The 27,623-nt window shown below is 38.0% G+C and overlaps 4 protein-coding genes across 4 annotated transcripts; all 4 read right to left on the bottom strand.

The window, feature by feature from the left end:
• Positions 1-238: 238 nt before the first annotated feature.
• LOC116261176 (uncharacterized) lies at positions 239-1,629 on the bottom strand. Its single transcript, XM_031639807.2, has 2 exons — positions 1,305-1,629; positions 239-665 (listed from the first exon to the last, which is right to left on the bottom strand). Exons 1-2 carry the CDS (start codon positions 1,460-1,462, stop codon positions 425-427), a joined length of 399 nt encoding a protein of 132 aa, XP_031495667.1. The 5' UTR covers positions 1,463-1,629; the 3' UTR covers positions 239-424.
• A 674-nt stretch (positions 1,630-2,303) lies between these two features.
• LOC116260538 (DNA polymerase delta small subunit) lies at positions 2,304-9,573 on the bottom strand. Its single transcript, XM_031638969.2, has 14 exons — positions 9,426-9,573; positions 9,160-9,289; positions 8,912-9,018; positions 8,682-8,808; positions 8,454-8,561; positions 8,174-8,289; positions 8,013-8,096; positions 5,614-5,682; positions 4,919-4,990; positions 4,741-4,832; positions 4,544-4,671; positions 4,288-4,389; positions 3,007-3,074; positions 2,304-2,575 (listed from the first exon to the last, which is right to left on the bottom strand). The coding sequence occupies exons 1-14, from the start codon at positions 9,498-9,500 to the stop codon at positions 2,519-2,521; spliced, it is 1,335 nt and encodes a 444-aa protein (XP_031494829.1). The 5' UTR covers positions 9,501-9,573; the 3' UTR covers positions 2,304-2,518.
• Positions 9,574-11,598: 2,025 nt separating this feature from the next.
• LOC116260539 (uncharacterized) lies at positions 11,599-14,708 on the bottom strand. Its single transcript, XM_031638971.2, has 4 exons — positions 14,401-14,708; positions 12,503-12,829; positions 12,337-12,409; positions 11,599-12,264 (listed from the first exon to the last, which is right to left on the bottom strand). The coding sequence occupies exons 1-4, from the start codon at positions 14,620-14,622 to the stop codon at positions 11,762-11,764; spliced, it is 1,125 nt and encodes a 374-aa protein (XP_031494831.1). The 5' UTR covers positions 14,623-14,708; the 3' UTR covers positions 11,599-11,761.
• Positions 14,709-16,779: 2,071 nt separating this feature from the next.
• LOC116260537 (calcium-dependent protein kinase 26-like) lies at positions 16,780-26,674 on the bottom strand. Its single transcript, XM_031638968.2, has 9 exons — positions 26,448-26,674; positions 24,638-25,428; positions 24,166-24,309; positions 23,932-24,084; positions 22,346-22,461; positions 21,878-22,045; positions 17,696-17,920; positions 17,191-17,331; positions 16,780-17,104 (listed from the first exon to the last, which is right to left on the bottom strand). The coding sequence occupies exons 2-8, from the start codon at positions 25,392-25,394 to the stop codon at positions 17,209-17,211; spliced, it is 1,686 nt and encodes a 561-aa protein (XP_031494828.1). The 5' UTR covers positions 25,395-25,428; positions 26,448-26,674; the 3' UTR covers positions 16,780-17,104; positions 17,191-17,208.
• Between the last annotated feature and the right edge of the window lie 949 nt (positions 26,675-27,623).

Here is a 27,623-nt window from a genome sequence, read left to right on the forward strand (position 1 = left end):
ATTACAGAAAATAAACACGTTAGAATTAAATACGATGAATGATTTCCGTACATAATCACGTTTGAAGTAATATGATCAATGGTTTCTGGACAATGGGCAGGGCACGGTTTTAAGACAACAGAATACTTTGATGTTTCAAACTTCAATTAATCTTTGTAATTTATATAAATAAAAATTGAGTGATCAATTTTCTAATACCTAGTTAGCTTTATGCACAAAAAAAACTTGAAAAAAAGAGTTCGTGAAATGTGCACGAGATTGCTGTTTTGAAGCTACGGAAAAACTGCGCCCAAATGGCACTTCCCGAATCTTCTCCAAAAATGTACCACTCAACATGGAAGAGAACTACCATCATCATTGTCACTAATGCTACCATAACCTCGTTACCATTATTAGCCATCGTTGACACCATAAACGTTCATCATCATTTAACAAACAACCTTAGGATCCACAGCACAAGAGACCCCACGAACCACAACAAAAGCAGGAACACAACCAAACCCGCCAAGATGGTCCATATAGGAAGGCCGTCTGCGCTGCTATCTCGCGTTATTTCTCCTTTACTTGTTGATAGATCTCCTTCACTCTGAGGATCTGCTCCCGACGCAAAAACTACTGTGGTCATGCCACGCCCTGCCATTGTTATCCTGATGGGGACGCAAGCTCTGTATTCAGGAAACGAGAGCAGATTCAGCAGTGGAATTTGCAGATTGGAGGGATGAAGAAGGTTTTTTATGAACCTAACTTACAGAAGCATGTCTTTGGGATCTACCGATGTGAATCTAATGTCTTTTCATTTATAAATTTAAGGGTAAAGGCTTCTGGATCATAAACGGATCAAGCAATGAGAAAGACGCTGATCTTTTCATGTTGCAAATTCTTGGAAGAACCTGAGCGAGGGAGAATCCCGCGAGACATCGATACTTTTTCTCGAAAACCTCGAGAAAATGAACGCACAATCAGGGAGAGAGGGAAAGAGAGAGAGAGAGGGGCTTTTCTGGGTCATAAACTGGTCAAACAATGAGAAAGACGCTACGATCCCTTCATGTTGCAAATTCTTGGAAGAACCTCGGCGAGGGGGAATCCCGCAACTCAAAGATACTTTTTCTCGAAAATCTCGAAAAAATAAACGAACAATCGGAGAGAGAGAGAGAGAGAGAGAGAGAGAGAGAGAGAGAGAGAGAGAGAGAGAGAGATATGCTCTTCTGGGTCATAAACTGGTCAAACAATGAGAAAGACGCTACGATCTTTTCATGTTGCAAATTCTTGGAAGAACCATGGCGGGGAAGAAAGGAGGATCCTACCTGTTGGGCTTGAAACAGCGTAGGCGTGCTGCAAACCCCGAACATGGAAACTTTGAAGTACCGGTTGTGCTGCATTTGGGCAATCGATAGCCCAAGCCGAAGCGGATGGGTAATGGCAAAGATGATGAGATTGTTGCAGAAGCAGAAGACATTCCCATCTTCAGATCGTCCGCTTCTCTTTCTATCCGTGCTCCCTCTTCCTCTCTCGGCAGAAGGAACACAGGCTAGTGACAGCAAATGATGCAGAGAGCAGTACTCTCCCGCGAAAACGAAAGTTCCAAAAAGCTGTGTCGTCGGTAGCCGTTCACTACTCGGACCGTTTTCTGAAGAAAGATTTTGTATATTTTGTGTGGACAATATCGACCTCAGCACGATTGATTGTACCGACTCAGCTTGGCTCGTTTGGGACTGCGGTCAAATACTACGGAGGCTGGCCCTCTCTAGCCGGGGCAAAGGTAGACCCGAAATTCGCATTTTTGCAAAAATTTAAACCTAAACTTTGCAGATATTACGCATTTTCAAATATTTAAAACCCAAATTTACCTGTTTAACAAAAGTAGAATTAGTTTAGACCTTCTCCCGGGTTTTAGGTGTGCTAATCGCTTGATCAAACATAAATAGAGTTTGAACAAATTTTATGATGTACATTTAATCCATATTTGGGTGCAAAAATCACATTTTAATGAAATACGTACACCAAGAGACACACCCACAATTACGGACGTTTTCTCCATCATCATCGTCATCACCAATCTTTCTATGTTGTACAGAGGGCGTTCTAATGAATCAGCTAGTTCGTTCACAAAATCTTATAACCAAGCGAGAACAAAGTCTGTATTATAGTAGTATCTACCACCAAAGTATGTTTTCTCGGCTCAGCGATGCACATAATCAAGACCAAAGATAATGGTGCAACCTGGTATTGCATATCCCAGCTTTGAGGATTGAGTGAGAAGGAGAGTCGAAGAAAGAAAAAAAAATGGTGCTGTCGCCTCCTGATGTGCCCAACAAGTAATATAATAACATTTGAAAGGGAGAGAAGCGAGCATCTGCCATGCAACTAAACCACATATTTTACAACAAATGCAGCTATTTTAAGCAGAAACAAAGTATAGAAATAAATGAGACGATACAGTTTCAGCAGAAACGTTTATCAAGAACTCAATGTTGAATCCGAGACGAAAACAACTGCCTACTTCCCTCAATCTCATACTTCAAGATATGTTACAGACAATCTGAAGAGGATAGCATTCAAGGTCCCGCAAATTTAACTGCATTGCAAAAAAGAGATAAAAAAAGACACGTGAAGATGGATAGAAGATGAAAAGCTTAGCTATCATTAAATGATTGGCATTTTACCAAAAAAGGGCAGTCTAGGTTGAGACAAAGCATTTTTTGAAATGACTGCTATTTCAGACCGTAAAGATATCCAACTTAGGGAAAGTGTTGGCTAAGAAATGAAACCAGCAAACACAAAGGGGGTAACATTCCAATGTATAAAGAGAAACATAACGGCTTTCATGCCTATGTCGATATATGCGATCAGGGAGGGAGGAACCAGCTAATACACATCAGCTCGAAAGAAAAAAAAGTTGTACTTAAATAGTTAAAATTTCAGTTTTAGATTGACATAGGAAGAATTTGTCCAGCTCAGATCCTAAGACTTCTAAAGTTAAAGAAGTTTTGTGGTGAATGTGCATACCAGGACAGCAACACCAGTCTCACAAAATCTTGGAATGCATATCAGTCTAACCACCTGTCCTTCAGAGCCTATAACAAAGAAAACAATTTCGATCAAGACGATGAAATCCAGTCTTAGGCTCTTTGCTGATTGAACCTCAAAACATATGGATGATGAAATCTATAAAAAAAATACAAAACAGATGCATCTTTCACTTATTCATAGTAAATACCCAAAAGGCCAAAAGTTGGTCTTGCAAAAAAAAAAACCGCAAAATATGGGGTCCTATAAATTACGACTCCCTAGTTGACAAAAATATTCCAAACTACCGCCTCATCAATAACTGTCTTGAATTAACCAAGGGTTAAACTGCAGTTGGCAAGGTAAAGATAGTGTGCCCCTAAACTAGTTGCTGCTCACTTATTCTAATATCGCCCTTTTTAAATGAATTCTTGGGGCTTACTTTCTTTTGATGGAATATGCCGCAAGAAAATTTGGTTCTTCTCATGGTTGGACCCTCAAATGCCAAGACCGCTCTCCAATCTCATCTCTTTCCTGCCGATACCCATCCTAAGCACAAGGTTTAAGAAAGTTAAAAAATGGTTGAAGTTTCTGCAAAGGGGTGGAATATCTTCAACGGAATGAAGTTTGCAGCGTCAAGGTTAAAGGCTCTGCTACAACAGATATCTCCTGAGAACGTTGGAACTTAGAACCACAAAGTCGTCAAAGATTCTCTCCAGTATTAAATTGGCTTATGCATTTCCGTTACCTGAAAGCAGGATCCCTAATGATTCGATGAATTACTGTGACTCACAGCGTTTTAACTCATTCAGCAGCCTTTAGTTCCATATTTCTTCTCTTTTCATTCAGTGAAGCAATAAAAGTCAAAGCTCAATCTTGAAAAGAACATGTTACAAGTAGCATATTTAGGGTTAAAGACTACGACATTGCTTCACCGAAATTAGAATTTCATGTTGCTTCAGTTTCATCTTTACAGAGCGAAAGATTTGCCAGACATGAGAGAGAGAGACAGAGTATTTTTTGAGCGTTGATGCCAGGGGAGGCGTGTCCATTTCTCTAGTCAGGTCAGCCAACGGGCAGCTCTTTGATAATATCTTTGTCAATTGAGCAGTCATTGGTAATTTCTCAAAGCATTCAGTGGACTTCCGCGAATGAATAAAATATGCATGTTTTCTGTAGACATCCTAAAAGTTCATCTAAGATCTTCAAGCATGATGACCTTTGGGATATGCAAACTAGTAAGTACAACCATTTCCACATACAGTGTCGAGGAGAAAATACCTTTTAATATACGACTTTCATATCTGCTCTGATTGCCAACAAAATAAACATGAGGGCAACCATCAATAACAAATGGATCCCCATCAGTGAATGGATAGCATCCTACAAAGTTAAGAAATTAGTTGGGCAAACCAGAAATGGGAAGAAGTCAGAATAACAGAAGAAGAATTCCAATACAATTTTTGCTAGTTGGCCGCATAATGGTGTATTATTTCACAAATTTACCTGAAAATCTGAAGAGCAAGAAAAAAATTACCAAGCGTATCTGGGGCAGTTGGTGCTAAATGCCTCCACCTCAGGGTCCGCTCTAAGAACTCCAGTTTGTCTTTCGCATCAGAGTATTTCTCAAGATCATCTATGTTCTGACCAGATGTTCCAAGAAACCTACAAAGTTGTTAGCATATTAGTACCAGTGATATTTAGATCGAAACGACTCCAGAAGGACAAACTTACAGAATATCATCAAGTATAAAACGGTGAGGGTTGGTACTCGATAGGAAGGTGTTAAAAGAGGATGCTCCTGAGAAAAGAAACCTGTGCAAAGGCTGACAAATGAAAATATAGGGCAAACTTGTAACTAATTGGTCAGTCTATTATAAAAAATAAGTGAAAGAAACTAGTCAGCACCAACCTGCTGAGGCAAAGAGAAGTTGGCAGGATCACTTGCCCCTGGCATAATATCTACAGGAACAGACGATGCAAGCTGCAAGCAATGGGAGGAGAAAGAAAAGTAGTTCCATGTCAATTGTTGCACAAGATGAAGCATGGCCTTGAGACCGACTGGTTGATACAACTTGGTTGAGTTGGTTAGTCATGCAGAACAGGTCAGCCAGGCTAATGGATCAAACCAGCAAAGCTTCCCCAGCGTCAACTGGCAACTATAGTCAGCATGCATATCTGAAAAGTTCTTATGGCATGATGCACCATAAACAAAGTAGCCGACTGAGAAGGAAAAACAAATAACAGGTTCCATCCGGCAAGGAGAGAAAGCCAGAGTCTGTGTCATCAGGATAGTGACCACATGTGCTAAACTGAAGACCAGCATTAGCCACGTATCCTGTTAACATGTGTTTTCTCGCAATACTAAATGAAAAAGAAGAAAGGAAAAATAAATAAGACCTCATTCTCAAAGGTAGACTACGATACCTCAAGTTTTTACTTGTGAACGATATGACCAAGCACCAAAATGATTCACACACTAAAAAGGAAGCTAAATATTATCTCAAAAGTTCTTCCACACATTGAAAAGTCTGTTTTCCTGAAATAAAGTTCACTAAATTGCCATATTAGCCAAGGGTTCTCACTGGGATAAGAGCAGGAACAAACCTGAGTTAACATAAGATCAAGCTCCTTGATTGGCTCATAAAGCTTGTTTTGGTCCTTTGGACCTAAGGCCTGCACTAGGCAAATAGATGTATATTAAATAATCATGTTCTTCTCCTTTATCCAAATTTTATGATGTTGATGCATCCAATTTCATTAGCACAATGTGGATAATTGAGAATGAAAGTTAAATTACTAAAAACTGCAAAGCAAGAATGCAACAAGAATAAAAGTAGGCAGGTGTAACACATTATGCACATTTAACCACCAAAATTTTGATAATAAGAGTTTTTAACAAACAATCAAGGCAGCAACTTATAGACGCATATACTTGTCATTGACCTGGCAAGGACCTTATATTTGCGGTTAACTAGAATTGGGTGAGTCATGACAACCTTATGTATTTTCAAACACCCCCACCCACAACACACACTCTCCACACTCTGTGCAACATGTTCTCCAAAAAGTTTGATACATTATTGTTTTTGGAAGTTTATATCTGACAACAGATTAGGCCAAAGCAGTACTTTTAAGATCCAACTATGCTTCTTAATGACCTGGCAAGGAGTAGCTTTATGTTTGTTTTGGGTCAACTCATAGTGGGGGGTCATGATAGGATTGTTCCAGATATTGGTCTTAAAAATTCCAAATAAAAATATGACATTTTTCTTAGAAAATAGTTTGTCACATATTTTAATCTTTTTGGCTTCTTTTAAAACATTAATAATTTTTCCGAATATTTATCAATTTTTTGTAAGAAAAATAGTAGAAAACTCAAAAGTTCCATAGTTTTTCTATTGTTTTTATATTTTGATTTTTTTGAATGCCTGATATTTTCCCAAAGAAAACAATTTCCCAATTAATAACCAAGGAAAGACTTGCCGGAGAATGATATGTATGACAACAGTCATGAGTATGACTAATTTATGTATTTACACTATGTGACATTTACATACAAGTTTGGCATTCTGTTTATCTACCTCCACGATACATACTGCTCCACTGCCCTTTACTGGTGGCTCACCTGGGCTTGAGTACGAAGTTACAAACATGACATGCTAGAGTTATATAAATATCAGGATTTGAACTCAAACCCAGGTAGCACAGTTCAATTCAAGCTTGACTCCTTCAGCAGTTCAATTCAAGTTTCGCTCGAATACCCAAGAATGGCACTTGTGACAATGGTCATCACTCATCACTACTTTATGTATTTACACAGTTAAACTAGATAACATTAACATAAAAGTCCTTTTTACATTCTGTTCATCAACCTCATCAGACATGCTGCACCACCGACCTCAACATGACAATATGCATGGCTCGCCTGTGCTTGATCATGAACATGACATGATCAGTCATATAAATAGCAGGATTTTGAAATCAAACTCAGCTTGAGCAGTTTGATTCAAGCTTCACATGGCTGACATACAAAGGGAAAGGGAAAGGAAAATGAGGAAGTGAGAGGGCTGGAGTTCAAGAAGGCAGGATTCCACCTCAGCACCTCCCCAATGTGACAAATAAAGATATACAATATATGCATGTAGTCAGGCTTAAGCTCACTTCCCCAATTAAACTTGCCTCAATTAAGGACTGAAACTAGGAGGTGACATTCAAGCTCCGTTAATGCACTTTGTCAGGCAAAAGCCACGCAAAACCTGAAAAGGTTGAGCCTTAGGCTTTCTTGACTCTCTATATATGCATCACAGACTTGCAGTGTATTAGACTTCGTGCTTCCCTGAAGCCCAAAGTGGCTTAGTTGTGGCTTGTGGGCTAGTGGTAACTGTAAATAAAGATGTGCAAGTCTGTAATAGGAGATGCATCTTTTCAAGAATGTTTTCCTTTGTAATGAATAGACTGCCTAGTGCCTTTCTTTAACATCTCAAAGCTACAACACAACCTTGTGTTTTGCAACAGCGTGAAAGCTCATTTGCAATGAGATGCTGCCTCTACGATAATGTTTCACGTTGATGTGCTCGTGTATGTGTGCTTCTGAAAGAGACAAGTATATACCCGTTTCCCCATTTGCAGACCCACCCAAATTTGTCTTAGGATCAAGGAAAGAACTATATAAAAGTTACAGATTTAAAATGGAAGCTCTTGTGTTCCATTTTTGCAAAAGTGGAAAATGACAGAAGAACAGTTCTGGAAAAGGGAAAAAAGGATTAATGAAGGAAATACATTTAAATTGTAGAATAACAATGACCAATGTGTACGGATGTACTGAAAGCAAGAAATTCTATTTTATATGGGAAGTCTAACGCGAAAAAAACAAATTCATTGTGTATGTGACTTATATTGAAAACAGGAAAAAAAAAAAACGAAAAGGGAAAAGATGCACCTTCTAGTTGCTGATTTACAGCTGGAGGCTACACATTCATAACATTCCCAGTTTAATATATTACCTGACCTGCAAGAAGTCCCTGTTGAAGTTCAACAGAATTTCCAGTAATCACCACGTGCACAATCTGTGATGCCATGCTTTGCTCCTGTTTGTTGTTTGTTATAAAAAACATGATATATGCGTAATAAATAAATAATTACATGAAGAAGAAACAAAACATACATTTCCACCTCCTAAATGCCCAGTTAAATGGTCCACAAGCAACTGATACTGAAGAGGGTTAGATAACCTGCTTCCCATACTCAATCCTGACACAAAAACAACATATTTGTCTTCTCCTGCAATGAAAAACAAGAAGAATGAGAATGAGAAAGGAACTAAGAACCAAAGGAGACACTACTGATGAGCATGAAAATAAAACAGAAAGCCAGCAAGGTATGATGTTCCAAATGTCAACATATCAAATTCAACAGGCAAGGAGAAGCCCGTATTTCAAGATTACTCGGCTCAAGAGGCAATTTGGTTTGTGCTGGCAGCCCAGCTTCCAGCACGTCTTCAACTAGAAAGGTACCATCGCTAATTTCCTTGCCGTGAAGAGCCACAACAACGCCTATCGCCATAAACAAAGCGCAAATTAAGTGCTAGTCTAAACAACTTCCTTTATCACCAAGTCAAAAGAACATTTTAGTCAGGACGCTGTCGCAGAAGAAGATTTTCATGGCGTGTCTACCTGTCACAAATTCTGATGGAGGAAGCGCACTGCCGGCGAGTTTAACTCGTCCCCTCTCGTCTTCTAATATTAGGTGGTCGTCCGGATGCATGAAATTGTGAGGTTTCACGAGAGGCACAGACGATCTCTGCAAATACTTTACAGTCACTCCTATAACCCAAACCTAATCGAGTAAAAAAAAAACAAAAAAAGGTGATTCAACTAAACAAAGCTTGGAGATTATGAACAACCTCTTTTGAGTATTCATCAAGAACGGAAGGCTTGAGCTTCATTTGCTTGTACAGGGTCCCGATGATGATACAATCCTTCCCTTCTTCAAGACCCAAAATATTCTGAACTGCATCATCCACCACAGTTATGAGAAAAATATACATGTCAAGAAAGTGGCCAAGATTTGCGTAAATTTCCCCTCATAGATTAATCACTCGCCAATGACCAACACACCAACGACATCAACTTGAAAGAGAATGAAGAAAACCTGACAAATGGGGCTTCCATTTCTTGGCAAGGGAACGAAGGAGCTCCCTCAATACATGCAGCCGAGCGAAGTAGAGTTGGCTGTACTGCTGACCCTTGTACGTTGGTGCCCCCAGCAAAAACCCCTCGTCCTACATAGTCCATTCAAACCCATGAAAATCTGAACGGCAACAGATTTAGATGCCAAAAGATGGAGACGAAAGGGAAGACAGAAAAATAAAACAGAGACGAGAGCTAATCAGAAACCCAGAAGAGAACAGCAGCCACCTTAGATTTATAGATCGCTTGTTTTCTTTGTAGTGTAGCGGTGGGCAGCTCGCCGTCCGCCTCCATCGGAGCCATGGCGGGAAACAATCTGAAACGGACAGTCGAGGCCTCTTGTCGCTGGGGCGCCCCAAGAATCCCGGGTCGTGGAGCGTGGTTGAAGGACCGTTCGAGTTCATCGGTTTAAATTGATGGAGATCCAGATTTGCTATTCCCATTTCCTTTTAGGATATTTTCCAAATTACTCCCCGTTTTATTCCTATTTACAAATTCAGCCCTAATTTATTGAAGTGTTCCAATTTGGTATTTTAGGTAAAGAAACTAGTTTCTTTCAAATATGTCGACATAAGCACCCTTAACAAAAAAAAAAAAAAAAATCATTTAATTGAATGTCATACATGTTTTTTTCAAACCATCATTCTAGACAAGTATTTGTTCTTTTGGGCGTTTAAAGAATGACAAATTGTCTTGCTTCATGGGCAGCGGTTTGCATGAGTTTAATCAGGAACCGAGATTCGAAGAGTTAGGGATATGAATTTCCATGCCAAGCCCTTGGTTATCACTTCGTCGAAGGGAGGATGCAGGCTCCTAAATTATAACCCAAAACTGTATCAGAAATTCAAAAATATGAATCCCATTTTTGTGGTAGCAGCCCAAACTTTTGTTCACTCTTTTGTGTTTTTTCTAGTTAGAAAATGTATTGGCTTTTCATTTACTTCACTCATTGTTTTTTACATCCACTTTGTACCCTGGTCAACTATGTGTCAAGATAGGGATGCCAATGGTTGGGAAATAACCCAACATTTGGTTAAAATCTAAATTACTTTAATTTCATATCCAAATTTATATGTGACCAGTAACTAGATAATGGTGCACGAATTATCTCGCTGAATCTGATAGACATCTGAATTTCATGAACATCCGAATAAATTGTGAGCTGGTGTGAGTTCAATTTTTAAGCCAAACCAAGCAACATATGGATAATTGGTAGTTTAATAGAGCTAACTAGTCCAAGCCGACCCATTTGGCTTTCCCTGCATTAAACTCGGGAGACAGGTTCAGTTCCTTAGAGCTTGGAAGATGGGAGGAAGTTTAGAGTCATTAAATCCATAAGTAGGGTAAGATTTTCTAACATTTGGACCAGTTAAAATTAGGGATCCCATTTTCAGGCATACCTTTTGAGGAGACCACTGTTCTGTGATAATTTTTCCCAATAAGAACCATTCTTGCCAAAAGTTGTCCAATAAGACTCTGAAATGAAATTTCGTTACTTTAACAAATAGAAATACCAGTTGCAATTAATTTTTCATATTCTCACCATTTTAGCTACCTTTCCTTTTTTTTTTTTGTTTACCAAGCTTCCTTCATGGCCTTATTCAATAAAATTTTCTGAAAAATGTAGGCTTTATTAGCAAAAATTGCAAAAGGGCCCCTATTTCAAAATTGCAAGCATAACATAGGCCTGAAAAAAAAAGCTTCCCTTAAATCCACCCAATCTTCGTAACTCTTGAAATTTGTGGTGCTTGCAAACTGCAAAGGCCCCAGAAACTCGAATCTAATGAACACAACTATATACGCTTGCATTCGCTTGGTTACCTCAAGCTTAACGGAACGAAACTCAAGGTCCCTTGCCAAGCACCAACTAGTGGACTTGAAGTTGACTCAAGCTCAAGCATAGTTCGAGTTGGACCAGCCCAGGCCATGAGCCATCCTACTAAGAAGGAAGCTATTGAAAGAAAGATATTTTCAGGATACTTTTCGTATGTCAAGGTTCCAAACATTTAGAAGAGAAAAACAGTCTTACCATTAGCACACTATCTGCTTGAGGATACCAGAAATAGCTACCATTTTGAAAAACAATGATTTCCTATTCAAGTAGTGTGGTATCGAACTCTCTAGGTGTGCCACATGGTTGTTCTTGATGATTTACCACGTGTGTCTCTGAGAGAGAGAGAGAGAGATAGCACAATAACAAAAAACACAAAAAAAAAATCATAGATGTAGCAAAACAATGTCATGAAAAGGAATGCCACTGCATTGGCCATATCACATATATTTTCCTTGAATCTTTGTAGCTTCGATAATGTGCTTGCAAAACAGAAAGCCGCAGAAGATTGTGAGACCAGGCTGCAGCGATAAGCGAATAAAAGAAAGGATCAAGAAATCACAAAGAAGCTTGGACAAAACCAAAATCACATAAACAAATATATATACATGCAGACAAACGTCCAAGGCAGGGGAAAAAGTTCAAAGGCATCATCGGAGCCCAAAACACAACCAATTCCAAACCCACCAGTTTCAAAAAATGGATGATTTCCTGCAAAAAAAAAAAAAATCTTTTACTTTAGTTGATCCAGTTCATTGCACAGCCATCTGCGTCGAAGATCATCGCTCAAAGTTACAAATGCAACACGATTAAGGGGGTCCTTAAGGATGGAAACTGCCTTCACACAATCATCTGGATCTAATCCCTGCATGCTCTGCAGCTCTATCATACAGCGCCGGAAAGAAACATCATCGTCTGAAACAGGCTTCTGTGTGGATCTACAGTCCAAGGAGAACTCCGATGATATGTTCTCCAGTGCTGTAGCAATTCTGTGTCCAAGGCTCGATCTCACTCTTTTCTCACGACGAATTGATGAATACTCTCTATGATGCCGTGGTTCTGGGATTTCTAAAGGATCGTCATAGCTTGCTTCATCTTCTTCCTCATTGTCATTCATGTCATTAGACCTTGTCTCATTGGAAGTTGGTGTCCCTGTATGGACTGTTGCAGTTACGTCACCTTGCATTAGGCCTTTACGGATGGAAGATACTGATATGCGACCATCTGCTTTATTATCTGATCAATAACTAATTTCAGTAATTCTTCATAAAAACATAAAGCAAATTGGAGGAGACAAGGGAAGTATACCATCAAAGAGTACAGCACACTGATCATATAGAGGAAAGCATTTGTTCTTGTAATTCCTTGCAATAGGGTGTGCCTGTGCGTTGGACGATGTCACACATTTAAAGACACCAATACTTGGGATGACATCAACTGAAAAAGAGAAAAGACAACGGCACTTTCAACTTACAGCTATATACCGTTCCCACACATCCTCATCAGCAAAAATCACCTTCACTGCATCATCCCACCCAAATCCATTCTGGCTTTTGAGTGTCTTCACCATTCCATATTGGGTTTTTAGCTTTTTATATCGACTTTTGAGCTGTATAATGGTATAATTTAGATTAAATTTTCTGTTAAATGAAAGGCATACAGATTTCCATGCCTCCTTGACGAACCCCACGTCAGTTTTCTTGCCCTTGGCAGCTTGCTCAATTAACAATTCAATAAAGAATTGGTCACGTGCAGTTGTCCAATCAGCTCTGTCTTGCTCATTGTGGAGGATTGAAGACAGCTTTTACAATAAAGAGGGAGACTATCAGAAAATGGTATCAAACACCAAGAGCAAAATAAAGGTTTTTGTTTCATTCTGATCAGAAAGCAACAAAAGTGCTCAGTAGCTTATAACATCTACATGAAACGAAAGCGGGGTACAAAAATATTACTTTGCCATGACCAAATTAAATACTGATCCATGGATATGCAAAAAAGTAATTTCCAAGTCGTACAAAACTTGGAGTCAAAAAGTGCATCCCTTATTATGATTATGGACATCAAGCAGCAAAATGAAATAATGGGCATGGAAACCGTTTATGTTTAAAATATTCCTTGCCCGCATGTATGTCAAACATTACATACAACCATGGGAAAAAAGAAGTAGTTGCCATGAAGACACAATTTGTTAAAAATCCATGAATCAAATAGGTAACTGTGGTTAAAGGGACTTGAGTGTTGAAACTGAACGAGAATTATATAACACCAATTCATGCATCTTGAAAAACGGAAGCGTCAACTGCTTGCTTTGTTACATGGCACTCAGTGATTTCCAACAAGAAGCTATATTCTCCTCCAGCACTAATCAGTATTATTTGATCAGGAGATTCTATTCCAGAAGTTATTCCAGCAGGCATTCTTAATGTGCTTTTGTAACTTGTTTATAAATGTAGTATGCACATGTACATCATCCTTTTCTAAGGTAGGGTGTTCATGGGGACAATGTGTTGGACGTTCAAAAGAAGATTCCTCAACCAGAAGTCTGAATCTACATTTACTTTCCAGGGACAGGAATGTGTGAGCAAATTGTCTTACGTTACCATTCTGAATTCATATTTGGATGGTATACCGCCCCATTGGATGGTCCTTAGAAAGCTAAAATGGTTCGCAAATACAAGAACTAACAAGTTGGCGAAAAAACAAAATCGTGCACAAGCGAAGAAGCCTGTCATGTTCTGTAATTTAGCTTCATTCATGGTCTGTTGCCATAAGGACATATTAAGATGTATTGCCAACATTTCACTAACAGTACAGCCCATACACAAAAACCTCAATAGTTATCCAGATTGCTGGCACCTACAAGACAAACTGATGAAAAAACTCATCAGGTTTGTGATCTTGTAGGTGGCAAGATCCATACATATTATTCTGTCTGAAACATAGGTTAGCCTGAGATAGACATGCATATAAAATTCGTAAGTATATTTTCATGTGGTTTCATCATCCGAAAGCCACATATGAGATGCCACATTCAACTTAAAACAGCTTTAAAACAGACAGATGCCAAGCACCATATGTCTTTCAGCCTTCCAATCTCTGGTATAAGCCAGTCCCTGTCGCCACTACATGGAGTTGGATTTTCCAGCGATCATAACACAAGTTTCCAACAACTTTAATCGAGTCCAAGCAAATGTATTACCGCAATTTCGTAGTTCATATGCACCAAGAGAGGGCTAGAACAAGAAAATGTACGATCGCAAATATGTGTGTGCGCCCTAATAAGCAATAAAAGTCACAGGATGGAAGAAACTCATAAATTAGGGTTTTCTGGAGCTAGGGTTTAAGAGAGAGATGGAGATAGAGAGAACTTACCATCGCCGCTGAAGAGATCAGACCGGCCGGAGAGTGTTGACTGTGGTTGTAGAGGTCTACGGTTTTTCTGGTTCTCACCAGGGAAGGGAGAGGGGTGAACAAGAAAGTTTCTGAATTTGCTAAAATGGGAACGTTTGGGATCACGTGAAGGTTTATGAAGTTCACTAACTTCAACGTTCCTATCCCTTGTTTGGGAGTCGCGAAAAGCGCAGCCAAGTTCATGAAGCCTGAAAGGGGCAACGCGTGAAGCGCGACCGTGTTCAGGAACTGACTAGTGTAGGCTCGTTATTACCGGTCAGATTTCCACGCCTCTCCGAATGCCCTTTTGGGTTCTCACAACGCGACCAAGATCATGAAATCCTGGCTACCAAGTTCACGACTTCTAATGTTTTTGTTGGCATTAATGCAACCAAGTTCGTGATTTCACAGTTTTTTCAGCATTGACAAATTTGAATATGTTTTCTCTAAACATTCGGCTACTGACCAGTTTTGTTGGTTGGCCTGTTGCCAAAGATGAACAGGTTCACGAAACCAAAATAAAGAACAAGAACTATAGAATCACTAGATTCGTAACACCTTCGTAGTTCACGAAGTTGGTCATGTTGTACGTGATTTCCAGTAGACAGAGAATTTCATTTTGGGCCTAGTTTTTTTCCTATAATTTTAAAAAAGATATTATTTTTGCAATTTTCTTAGCAGTGGAATAAAAGCTGACCCAAGAGGCAGAAAAAATGATACTCATTTTTTTCCAATATCACCCTAAATTACATTATGAGAAGTTGGTGAGGAGTTCACTTATTGCCTTTATTGGATAATCTATTTGAAAAATATAGCTCTCTCTGTAAAAAGAAAATTGCAAAATATGAACTTTTTTTTTATTATTATAAGCAAAAGTTTAGAAGCGGAGCAGTTTACATGCTATGGAAAGTCAGGACAGCGTCTTCCTCTGCCTAAGTGTTGCAAAGTTTAAGTGGGAGAAACCAATGTGTATTCCTCGTGTGTTTTTTTTTTTTCAGAAGGAAAATGGTAATTTTCTACTAATTCACTAGTTTGACAGGGGAAAAAATATTTTATAGATCTTTTTAGCCATGAAAGTAGTTAGGTGTATTTAAAAAACTAAGTGCGTGTTCTTTAAAAAATTTCAGTATAATTAAATACAGAAAATATGTTAAACTTGACAATTTTCATTCTGAGATCACGTGATTTTAAAGCAAGAAAAAGCCAACCAATTGTCATGGGAGAACTGCGATGAGCAACTAATGAAATACATATTTTTAAAACTCATGACTCAATGTACCATGTTTTTGTCTAGTCTTCTTTACTTTATTTTTAATTTGGCATTTTGATAGAACAAAGTCAATGGACAGTAGATATATCAGATCCATTTAACAATGTGATCTCACAAATGTTTTAATTTATATCTCTTCAAATCTGACATACCTTCTGTAAGTGGAGATGTAAATGGGCCGGATATATCTGATCAGTGACCCAACATTGAATATGCTTAATTAGATTTGGTAAAAAGATTTGACTTTAGCTACAAACTGAATTCAGATTCAGCATGTAATTTCATAACTGAGAAGAATCCGATATTCCATTGGTATTCTATAAAGATTCGACCAGACTATACATGTCAACTCTTGTGTCACTGGGAACTTAAATTGCTTTTTTAAAAAATAAGCTCCGAATCTAATTCTGAGTTCAAATCCAAGTACATGGAATTGTGATAGTTGAATTATATAAAAGCTGGATCCAGCCGAAATCCAAACGGTTTACATCCCTGCGAGACAGAGAAACGAGAGTCAAATTAAAGCCTGATCCTAAGCAGAAGAATCTGAAAAACTGATCACGTCCTTTTAACTTGCTTAGCACCATTACTGTGAGAATGCATATATCACAAAAAATGGCCGTCAATCAGTAGAGATATCATATGCTACCAGTGCATATTCGAGACAAAATCCGGGTTTGTATACCAGTCTATACAGGATCTGAAAGACATGCGTCCGACGGCCAACAATCAGTAGGTATGTCTAGGTTGTTGTCTTAACTCTTAAGGAAAATGATTTACCCATTCAGGGCAGCTGAGATGAAGGACTTAATACAGCAAAATGTGGCATTTCCTTTGGTGCAGACATAAGGAGTTGCAGAATTGCTATACAAACAGTAAGTGCTGGATACCTTGCAGACTAATTGAAATTGTTCAACAGAATGTTGTAAGGTGAAAAGAGAATCACATCTCGGCAATATTTAAGCACACAGGATCCATGGTAGGTTAAATAAAATGTATAAAAATATCATATGAATATTAAGACCTGCACATGGAAGCAAAACCTTTTGGTTACCAATAGTGTTCATGGATAAGAAACTTAGTACCTCATAGCAATCATACCAGCCAAGAAATGACCTTGTGAATAGGCTCTTAATATTGCTCCTCACTCATCAAGATACAAAAAATATTACAATATGCTGGACAGCATTCATACATAGTTTCTCAAACACAAAGATCACTAGCTAAACCAATTCACCAGTGAGATTTTTCCAATAAGTGGACGCAATGGCAGGCAAGCCCAACCTCCCAGAAACATCCATTGTCAAAAGAAAAATTGGCCACAACAAAAAGCTGCCCTGTTTCCATGTGCTGGATTTCCATAATTGGCAGCAGGAAATCTAAAGGATACTCCCTTTATGCAGATACGCTGTACACCTGTAACAATGTAGTAAGAGTGAAAGCATCATAAGCACTCGCCCAAGTAATGAATGAAACAAAACCAAGGAAACTAGCAAGCACACCTTTACAAGTGAATGAGATCAATGAGCACCAGGAGCATCTCTCATGCTCATGTTCAGACTGTTTCGCATGGTTCTCCTTCCAAGACCACCATTGCCTTTCGTCATCATGGCAACAAATTCATTGTAGTCGATCCTACCATCCTAAGAACGAATCAAGTAAATGTTCATTAGAACAAGTAGAAACCCAGACCATCAGCAGTACCAAGTGGCAAATAACTGAACAGAAGACCTTCCAGGAAAAGCTCTGGAGATCAGCAAAATAAATTCCTCAACAAAAACAGTCTATGGTACGCCAAATTAGTTTTTCCATCCAGATGGATTTACCATTTTAAAAATATTCGGGATGTGAATATTGAGAAAACTAATAAAGTACGAGCTATTAGCATAGTTGCGTATCAAAGGACAATTTTGCATTTACTGTAAAAGCATTAAAACTTGCGAAGGGGTCTTCACAGGGAAAAAAGGCTTCAAACAGTTCTCAATAGCTTATAAACTTAATCCTCACATTGTCTTGGTCAACTTCCCGGATGATATCATCAAGAAACACATCTGTCATATTATGCTCAGAACAGGCTTGCTGCAACTCATCAATGGTTATATATCCACTACCATCCTTGTCAAAATATGAAAATGCTGCAACTAGATGCTCTTCACGGTCCAGTTTATTGAGATGAACTGTAGCAGCTATGAACTCCCCATAGTCAATAGTTCCACTGTTGTCAACATCAGCCTGAAACACAAAAACTGTCACATTAAAACCCACGTACATCCATATATATGTGCACTCCCACAGGCATACATGCACAGAGGAGCTAGCATTTTTGAGAGAATGACATACAAAGTGTTGTGGTGTAAATGGAGTATCTTTCTTTGATCCAGTTAATGACAATATTAGATGCCTGCATGTATCTTGACACTAGGCAATTTTGCAGTTTTTGCATCTAGAAATTAGGTCAAAGCTAAATGTAAAGATAAAACTGAAAATAATAATTTGGAAACAATCATAAAAAGGAGCTCTCAAACTAGTCGCTTGATTCATTTCTTTTATCCCTGCAGACGGATTTTTTTTGCTGGACACATTACCTCAGTAAGGTCTCTAAGTCACAGATATGCTAATGCGCTAGCGATCCAAATGAGCATATGCTTCCTTAATTTTTGGGATTATGATGGCCATAAAGACAGAAAGGAAAAAAGGAAGAGAAGTGCTGATGAGTTGGGCAATGGAATTGCTCATTTCACATATAAGTTCTACATTGATCATCAATCAAATCTGAAAACTTATATGATGGATGTATAATGTAATCTAAGTAAAAATATCTACTTAATACATGTCAAAACTGGCACCAGATTAAAAGGAATAACTCTTAAGCTGTATTCGAAATTGAGTATCCATAAGTAAAAGGAAGTTAGATTTTCAACTGGAGGGGTGTTTATTAATTAACCAATGCAGACAATATTCAAAAGCACTTCCAGCTTAGCTTTGACATAGAATTGGGGGTTCCATTAATAAAAAATCAACATAAGAAGATATATTCAATTTACTGATGCTAAATTAGGTCCATATTTCATATTGCTTTCTTTTGTTTGTCCTTAGTCATTGATCAGGATCTTGTGTCCAACCATCCATCCATCACTTTCAATTCTGTGTTTATTTTAAGCTATTTCAATTCCCAAAAAGCAAAAGCAATATAAGAATCGCCATCAGAGGCACAAGAAAACAAGGAAAAAAAAACAAAAAGAACTAAAGAAGAAGACAAGATAGTAATTCACGCAAGGAAAACACAAAAACTTACTAAAATAGTCAAGCAAGATGTTTCATCAATGGGATGTGAAGCCTAAACAACAGACTAAGATAATGTGACTTGACCATATCTAACTACCTTTGTGACCAAAAGGAGAAACTTATCTTCGATCATATAAAACATGAATTTTGTTTGACAAGTTCCTGACATTGTAAGAACTAATTCATAGGAAAGGGCACAAGCGATTCATAATTTCTTTGTGCACTCTAGTCCATCTTCTATCATTATAGCATTTTTCAGAGTTAGGAAGGTTTTAGGCTAAGCCTTAAGCTTGCAGTCATTTCAATGGCAATTAATGTAAAATCTTTTAGTTTAATTTAAAGTCTAAAGTGTATGACCTCTTTTAGTAGATTTTTCGAAATAAAAGGCCTTTTAGGGAAAGAATTGACTGTTATCAAAATGTAATATTTATCTGAAATTCCACCGATCATCAACAGATGGGCTGGATGCGTGTCAGGCCCCATCTAAGCTGAACTATATGGCCAAACTCATCCTCGGCAATTAACAAGGGGGTTTTATTCGCCAATCATGATTGATAATGAAAAAGAGGGAGGCTCCTTAGTAAAAGTAAAATGAGATCAATTGGCAAAAGAAAATTGCAATTAATCATCAAAATTTTCATATTAAATAATATAGTTAACTGTAAACATATTTTTGAAAATTTACCACCAACAAAAAGTATGATGTAATTATCTATACCAATGAAATTTAAAGAAAATATAATTTATTTACTTTTAAAATAAGTAAATTTATCTAAGCTTATATTATTAATAAGTTTATTAAGAAAATGATTTTGAGTATATATATGTCATTCTACATTTGTGCTTGAAAAGCCTATGATGACTGAAGTAGCACTTTAACTTAAATATTGATAAATAAAATAACATATTTCAGCAGGTTAGTATCACCTTTTTATTGACAAGACCATTATATCTTGATATAGTCATCTCTCTCTCTCTCTCTCAGTCTCTCTGCTTGCTATATGCGTCATAACAGTGTCAATTTATGATATTTGCCGTTGGTTAGAGATCTTATCTACAAATTGCTCCTCCACAAAACAATATGATCTCTTTCTCCTTCCTCCTTTTTTACTTTCATCCCTTCTTATTACTGAATGCCATTTGTGTTCCAGGCTTCCAGCATAGTTATTTTGTTCCCTTATTATTTTGTTATTGGTTTCTGCTTTTCTGGTTGCTATCCTCCATTGAAGGCAGTAGTGGATCAACCAGTTCCTCTTGCAAACTTGCATCTGCGTGTGACCAATAGAAAGAATACCAGGAATTCAGAATATATTTGAGGCAATAGCAGCCAATCCTGCTCCTTTTCTTTGACTTGTTTGTGCTCTTGGTCAATATAGTCTGCACACAATTGCTGTTGGACCCGACCATTTTGGCCAAAAGGAACCAGCCGACTAGACCCATTTATAGTGCTGAGATCAGAAACCAAGAAACAAGGAAACCTATAACAGGTATCAGGCCATTTTGTCAAACAGTCAAAGTACACCTGGTCACCTAGGCTGGCTGTTGCTAGACGACCTGCATTGTGGAAATGCCTAGACCTATACATGCTGCAGAGGCACTACGCAGCCTAGTGGCCATCATTAGACATCAAAAAGGAAGCACATGCAATTCTTATTTCTCTGGCATTCTTTCTTCTTCTTCTTCCCCTTCTCCTTATTCAGTGTCTCAGCCTTCTGAAGCAGTTTTCTCCTTTTTTGTCCTAGTTTCTACTCTGCTGCTCCCACTCATTTTCTGTCCTCTTGTTCCTTTTCTTCTTCTTCTTCAGTTTTCTGCAGATTTTCTTTTCCTCATTTTTCTTGATGTTGCATGTTCCATGTTGTTTTGCATTAGAAGTGAGAGTTAGTTCAGAGAGTTCTATAACCTTTAAACTTGAATATTTCAACTCCATTAAATTTGAGATTTAAAATTCCCATTATCATGTTATGACATGTTTAATGTGTTAAGGACTGTTCTAATTGTCTCCATTATAGGTTGATAACCATCTGTTCTATTGAGAAAGGCAAACCAATAAATTTAACATTTGATTGCGCACTTCATTGGTTTCGTTTTCTTGGGAATCACCTAAAATGCTACCTAGATCCTGCCAAGTCCCACCTAGGCAGCTCCTTGCGCTTTCTACTAAAAAGACCTCAGGTTCTTCACATGACGTCAAGCATGCATTGAAAGTTATATAACTATTATTGATTCTGTTGTAGTATATAATTATTTATACTTAAAGATTAATCAGGTTTCCCTTATTAATCAACTTGATGCATGCAGCATTAAAGTTACAATAAGGAAATGTCAGATTCATTTCTTGCAGAAAATTTAAAATTGGTGTGTGCTGTATATAACTACATGCCTACAGATAATATAATAATAGTAGATGGAGGTATGGTTTGTAGTCTTATTTCTTTGTCAATATTCTTTACTCAGGCATCGTATATTTATGCTTCTTCATCTGTTTTAAGGATGTAGGCATTAAGCAAATCTTGGTTTCAAATTCTGTAGGTAATTTTACTAAAATTTATTATTGTTTATTCCATATCCTCGCCCATGACATTAGACAAGCTGCACATGAGCACAGTTGAGGCTGATGCAATGTTATCCAATGGTTAATTTATGTGTAATGTACAAAAGCATCTTTTGGTATCACAGAATTTCTTACAAAATATTCATAACAAATAACCACTACATCATGGATAAGTTATGCTTCACACTAGAAGAAAGAGAACAGAGAGGCCAACTGTAGTCATAACTCATAACAATTGCTAGACTAAGCACTAAGCAGAAAGATGCCGGGACAACAATCATGAGAATACAATAAGATGTAATGCCAGCATTTGATCAGGGAAACAAGTTTCTGGAAAGTAGTAAGACTCTCACCGCATCCATAAGAGCACGTATCTCAGATTCTTTTAAGTTAGATCCATATCTTTTCAGACCAGCTTTAAGTTCATCAAAAGTAATTGCACCACTATTATCAGTATCCATTGCCTTGAACATTTCTCTTAAGCCTGCAATTTCCTCTTCAGAAAGGCTTTCAGCAATGACCTGGGTTCATTTGCTACTGAAGTTAGAAGTTTCACCAAATATATATTCAAACAGGCTTCACAAAGCAAGTATAAAAATATCATCTTCACAATTGGAAAAAGAATCATGATTCTCATTGCAATTTGCTATGAACAAAGCAAAGTAAAATCTTCAGGAAATGTCATTATGTTGAATGAAAAATAGCAAGCACAACATGCAAGAGGAGCAGAAATTAACATCTCCAGGAACATCATATGCACCAATAAACTTTTCTGGCAAAAGGAACAGGATGCATCCTTCTTTCATACAAAAATTACTCACCCGTAAGGCCATCTTCTTCAATTTGTTCATTGCAGAAAACTGTTTAAGCCGAGAAAGTACAGCTGCATCTAATGGTCTGTCTGGAGCGACGCCGTTTTCACATATCCAAGGATGACCTGAAATATGTAACAAAGTTTAATTCCAGAATGGATAGGTGAAAGGTTAAAGTAAAAACATGACTGGCCAGATTAGTGAGTTTGGTTCCAAGGTTAAGCCCAAAAGCCAATGCAAATGAGCAGTCAATCACATGGCACAACAGCTGAACAAGCTCCTGCAGGCCATCAACTATTTGTATTTGTTTTGCTGCTTTTGCAGAAAGCAAAATTTTGCCCAAGCGAGAAGCCTATCTAATCGAGATCAAGAGGATCAAAAGAAACAAAATCAAGCGGTATTATCTTGACTAAAAAACGAAAAGGAAAAGAAGGATCTCCAAGCAGTGCACAAAAATTAAAGTTCCTAGTCCCAGAAACCAGAAAGAATTAATGATGATGACAACAAGTGTTTCAGATTTATAAACCTCAAGCTAGTCTCTTCATTGTTCAATTTGTCCAATTCAACAGTCAGTAAATAGCTATGGAGCCCAGTTACTTATAGACTTAACTGTATGCTATTAACAGCCAAAGTAAACACCCCAACTCAAATGAATCAAGATGAAGCTATCCAAATTCAGGCAAAAAGCTGGGAAGAAGATATGAGTTGGCATGAACTAAGCATCTCTGATCTCCAGCTAGTCTGGAAAGTCTTCATTTTACCTTTTCTCTTCTTTTCTTTCCTTTTTTTTTTGGGTGTGGGGGGGTGGGGTGAGGGACATGTCAAGGACAAGCTCCTTATCAGCCACCAGAATTTTCAGGCTTCCAGTTGGTAAAACCCTTGATGTTCATTCCTATCTACCAGGGACGTCAACTGGATTCATCTATGAGGCGAGAGGTTTTTATTGTCAGATTTTCAAACTCGTGGTACCACATTAATTGATGACTTAGTAATTAATTTTACAAGTCTTCCAATACCAATTTAGATATATATATGTGTGTGTGTGTGTATGTTGCAAATCTGAACATACAAATAAATGCCAGTTAAAATGATACACCCAATTTGGACTCAAATAAGAGATGTTGATGGGTAGGAAGGACCCTTCAACTCAATTCAATTATAAACACTGTCACTATCCAAAACATTGATTTTAAGATAAACATCATACAAATATAACAATTCTTTGAAAAAAGAAGTCCTGTTTTATCCGATTTAATAATACATTTTCTTTTTCCTTGGTCTATTTTATTCTTAAAAATTTATTACAATTTCCTACTTTTTCAACTAAGAAATACAGCAACAACAAATTATTTCTTATACTTAAAATATTTCTTTACATTTTAGAGCTTTTAGTACGCACTATGTTTTTTTTCTACAAACTGCTAACAATCATGTTTTGAAAAATAAAATTGCCATCGAGAAAATTCTTGATAAATTGTCCTGAAGGACATACGTAACTAAAATCCCATAGACCTCGCTTTTCCTATCGTAAAGAAGAAGAAAAAAGTGAAACATTTAATTGTACTAGAAACATCTTGTTGAATGAGCCAACTTACATAATACTTCATGTGCTGTCAAGCGATCTGAAGGGCGAGAACAAAGCATCTTTCTGATCAGATCCTTAGCACTATCAGAGATCAGGGGCCATGGGTCTGAATCAAAATCAATAACTCCCCGTAAAACTGCATCGAATATCCCCTGTTGTGTTTCTAGAAGGAACAAAACAAATAAGGCTGGTGAACTCAACTAAAATGCCACAAAATAAATAAACCTGAGTTGTTGAGGGATACCTGCCCAAAAGGGTGGGACACCACTGAGTAAGATATAAAGTATAACCCCTGCTGTCCACACATCAGCTTCTGGCCCGTAATGCTTGCAAAGAACCTCTGGGGCTACATAATATGGGCTACCAACAACATCTGTGAAGATCTGACCTGTAAAATCATGAACCTAACAAGTCAAAAGGTGACATTGCTTCGTAGCCTTTAAAAAGATATTGAAGCAAATCAGGGTCTGTGCCTCTCTGGTTCGGTTCTTTTTCAAGTTACACAAATGGTCACATTGAACTTCTCTGCCTGGAGGGAAAAAAATGTTTGAGCACATGGAAAACTTACAGCTATATAATGTGAGAGATTTTGATGTTAGTTTCAACTTTCAAAACTCAACCAAAAGTAGAAAGCAGAGTAGCATAAACAGATAACAGATTACAAGAGGGAAAAAATGAAATTTCTATATGACACTAATGGTTCAGAAACTTCACACCTGGCTTAAAGAAAACAGAGAGTCCAAAATCAATAGCCTTGAGTGAAGCATCATCATCCTTGTTGGCCAACAAAAAATTTTCAGGCTTCAAATCACGATGCATAACCCCAAGGGAATGGCAAGCCTCTACAACACCCACAATTATTCTCGTCAATTCAGCAGCTTTTCTCTCACTGAAGTGCCCTCGTTGAATAATTCTGTCAAACAACTCTCCCCCAGCACATAATTCCATCACGATGTGGACGTATAGAGAATCCTCATAAGCTCCTTTAATAGTCACAACATTTTTATGGCCCGAAAGATGATGCATAATTTGTATCTCACGTCGTACATCCTCAACGTCCTCCTTGGAAATAAGTTTCCTCTTTGAAATGGATTTACAAGCATATTCTCTGCCTGTGGCATTTTCTATACATAAATATGTAGTTCCAAATTGACCCTGGCCTAATTTCCTTCCCAGTGTATATAATTCACGTATGTTGGGAGTTCTATGGCCCAAGACATAATACGTCTGGTGATCCACACCCTTTCTCATCCCGTTATCTTTGATGGTTTGATTGCTGTCACTTGGATTATCCCCTTTAGGGTATCCTTTCGTTAAATCCTGAGGAACAAGGTGTGATGCTGTGTCGCTTGATGAATGATCAGGGATGGAATGGTCTGCAACCGACCCTTTGTTTCTTGAAGATGCACATTCAATGGGCTCCCTGTAGCCCCTATATTTGCTTTTAATTGACCCACGGCATGCGTTGCCCATGAAACAGAGCAAGATATAGCCCACAATCTACACCCTGCACTTGAGTAAAGGCCAATGTGTCAAGCTAATCTGCTAATTCTCATATAAGGAAGCAATAGCAAAAGGAAGTCGTGGTCCAAAGCAATTTGCCCATTTGAAAACTGTAGAAAAATCCAAAAAATTAGGTAAGAAATATCCATAATCCCTCAAAAGATGTACATTCACAATTCAATCGTCTCTTGCAAGGACGGTTATATGAACAACCAGAGAGAAGCGAATACAAGCAGACTAAAATTCTCGCAGCAAGCTCAGATCTGACTTGACAAACGTCACTTCTAGAACAGAAAATCCTACATGAGGTAATCTCAATAGCAGAACACGAGCTATCAAAAGAAAAAAGGAAACGCACAAAATCATGCCCTTGACGAGAAATCAAACATGAAGCAAATCCACCTCCCCGGACGTATCAATCATCGTTCAAAATTGCAACAACATAGCTTTGACAGTAAAAGAAAGATTCACCAAAAATCGCTCGAAAGTCATACAGAGTGTTGTGGTTTAAAACAGAAGAGGGGAAAACTTCCTGTTAGTGCACGGTAGAAAGCATTTCCAATATGAAAAATATAACCCTAAAGATTGAAAAAACCTCGTAAAAACGGATGTGAAAACAGACAGATGGAGAGGCAGGGAGGGAAAGAAGGAGAGGGAAGAGAGAGAGAGAGAGATCAAACGTAGAACATCATACCGCTACAATCGAGAGCTTTAGCCGACACAACATGATCCTTCCAATACAAGACTTAGCCATCCAATTACACGATGGAAAAATCTCTCTAAGACAACAAAACTAGAAGCACCCAACAACCTTCTTAAAAGCTACAAAGGACCACCAGCTTAAATCTCAAAGCGAAAAGACAGTTGCAGAGGAGAAAAAAGCCGTAAAATTTATATAAAAAAATATCACCACAGAGAAGAGGAGAGATAGATAACATACAGATAATCAACGACGAAAACTAAGATGTGGGTGTCCAAAAACAATTAGTCAAATCTTCTCAAAGGAGAAGAAAGAAGAATCACCTTCATTGGTAGCTCGCCTGAAAGTGCAACCCCATCATCTCTAGTGGGCTTCTACCTGCTACCAAGAAGATGTGGACGCCATTTTTGATCTCTCCTCCGACATATGTTAAGCCAGGGTGTTCTCCGTCTCCTTCCTTCCCTTTTCCTATGCCTTCTTTTGTCTATTTTTTTATGTTTAATTGGCTATTTTTAATGTTTTTCTCCTCTTCTTCCACTCGGTTTCCTCTGTACACGTCTTTCATTTATTACCATCACATTCACGTATTTTAATAAGCGCTGTAAGAAGCTAAAAGCAAAGTCTCGGATTTCTCCCTCTCGGTTACCAACAATGACTTCCCTCAAAATAGACACAACCCAAACAGCCCCGTACTCTTGCCAAAGATCTCGGTAGATGGTCTGACGAAGTGGAATTCTGCTCGAATCGAATGAAAACCCACGTTAGGGCGTGAAAAGAGAAGATCCCCACATTCAAATAGGCCCTTTACGGCGACATGGCAAGAATTTCATGCTTGGTGACAGAAGGACTCCGACCTTGATGATTTCTTTCTCGAGAAGAGCAGAAACATATGATTTTTCCTTCAACAAAATTCTTTTAGAAATGGTATAAACATCATGTTAAACAAATTATCACTGTGAATCCAAAGTTGCTATTTTGTCCACAAGGTGCCAGCCATTAATGTAAAGGTTAGAAGAAGTTAAAACACCTGTTAAGATTCAAGGGCTTCTTGCAGATAAAAGCTAGTTTCGAGTTTCATCATAAGGAGTTAAGGACTTCCAACAGTTAATTAAAAGGATGTCAGTTGGCAAGTGCTTCTTACAGGTCACTTCTATCCTGGTATTTAGAATTTTAATCAGCTCTTGACATTCAACACAACAATGTTTGAACCTGAGTGTTGTAACTTTTATCAATTGGAGGAGATGGGTGTCATAGCGAGGAACATGCGAGGATATAAACGGCTGCAAGGCTTTTAAGTGGGTAATAAACTAAGAACAAGCTGCCATTAAAAAATATTAAATTTGAAAGGCAAGAGCTATTGAATAATCTTGTCTGGATATGAAATTCTGGAACAAAGAACTGGATTTGGTAAAGAAGGGGAGGAGGCGCAAAGAGGTCGACGGATTGACCAAACGGTTTCAAAGGAGAGGAGGCGTTTGATTTCATAGGTAGGGAGAGAC

This window comes from Nymphaea colorata, chromosome 9, assembly GCF_008831285.2.
Source record: "Nymphaea colorata isolate Beijing-Zhang1983 chromosome 9, ASM883128v2, whole genome shotgun sequence".
In the NCBI taxonomy this organism is placed as follows: Eukaryota; Viridiplantae; Streptophyta; class Magnoliopsida; order Nymphaeales; family Nymphaeaceae; genus Nymphaea; species Nymphaea colorata.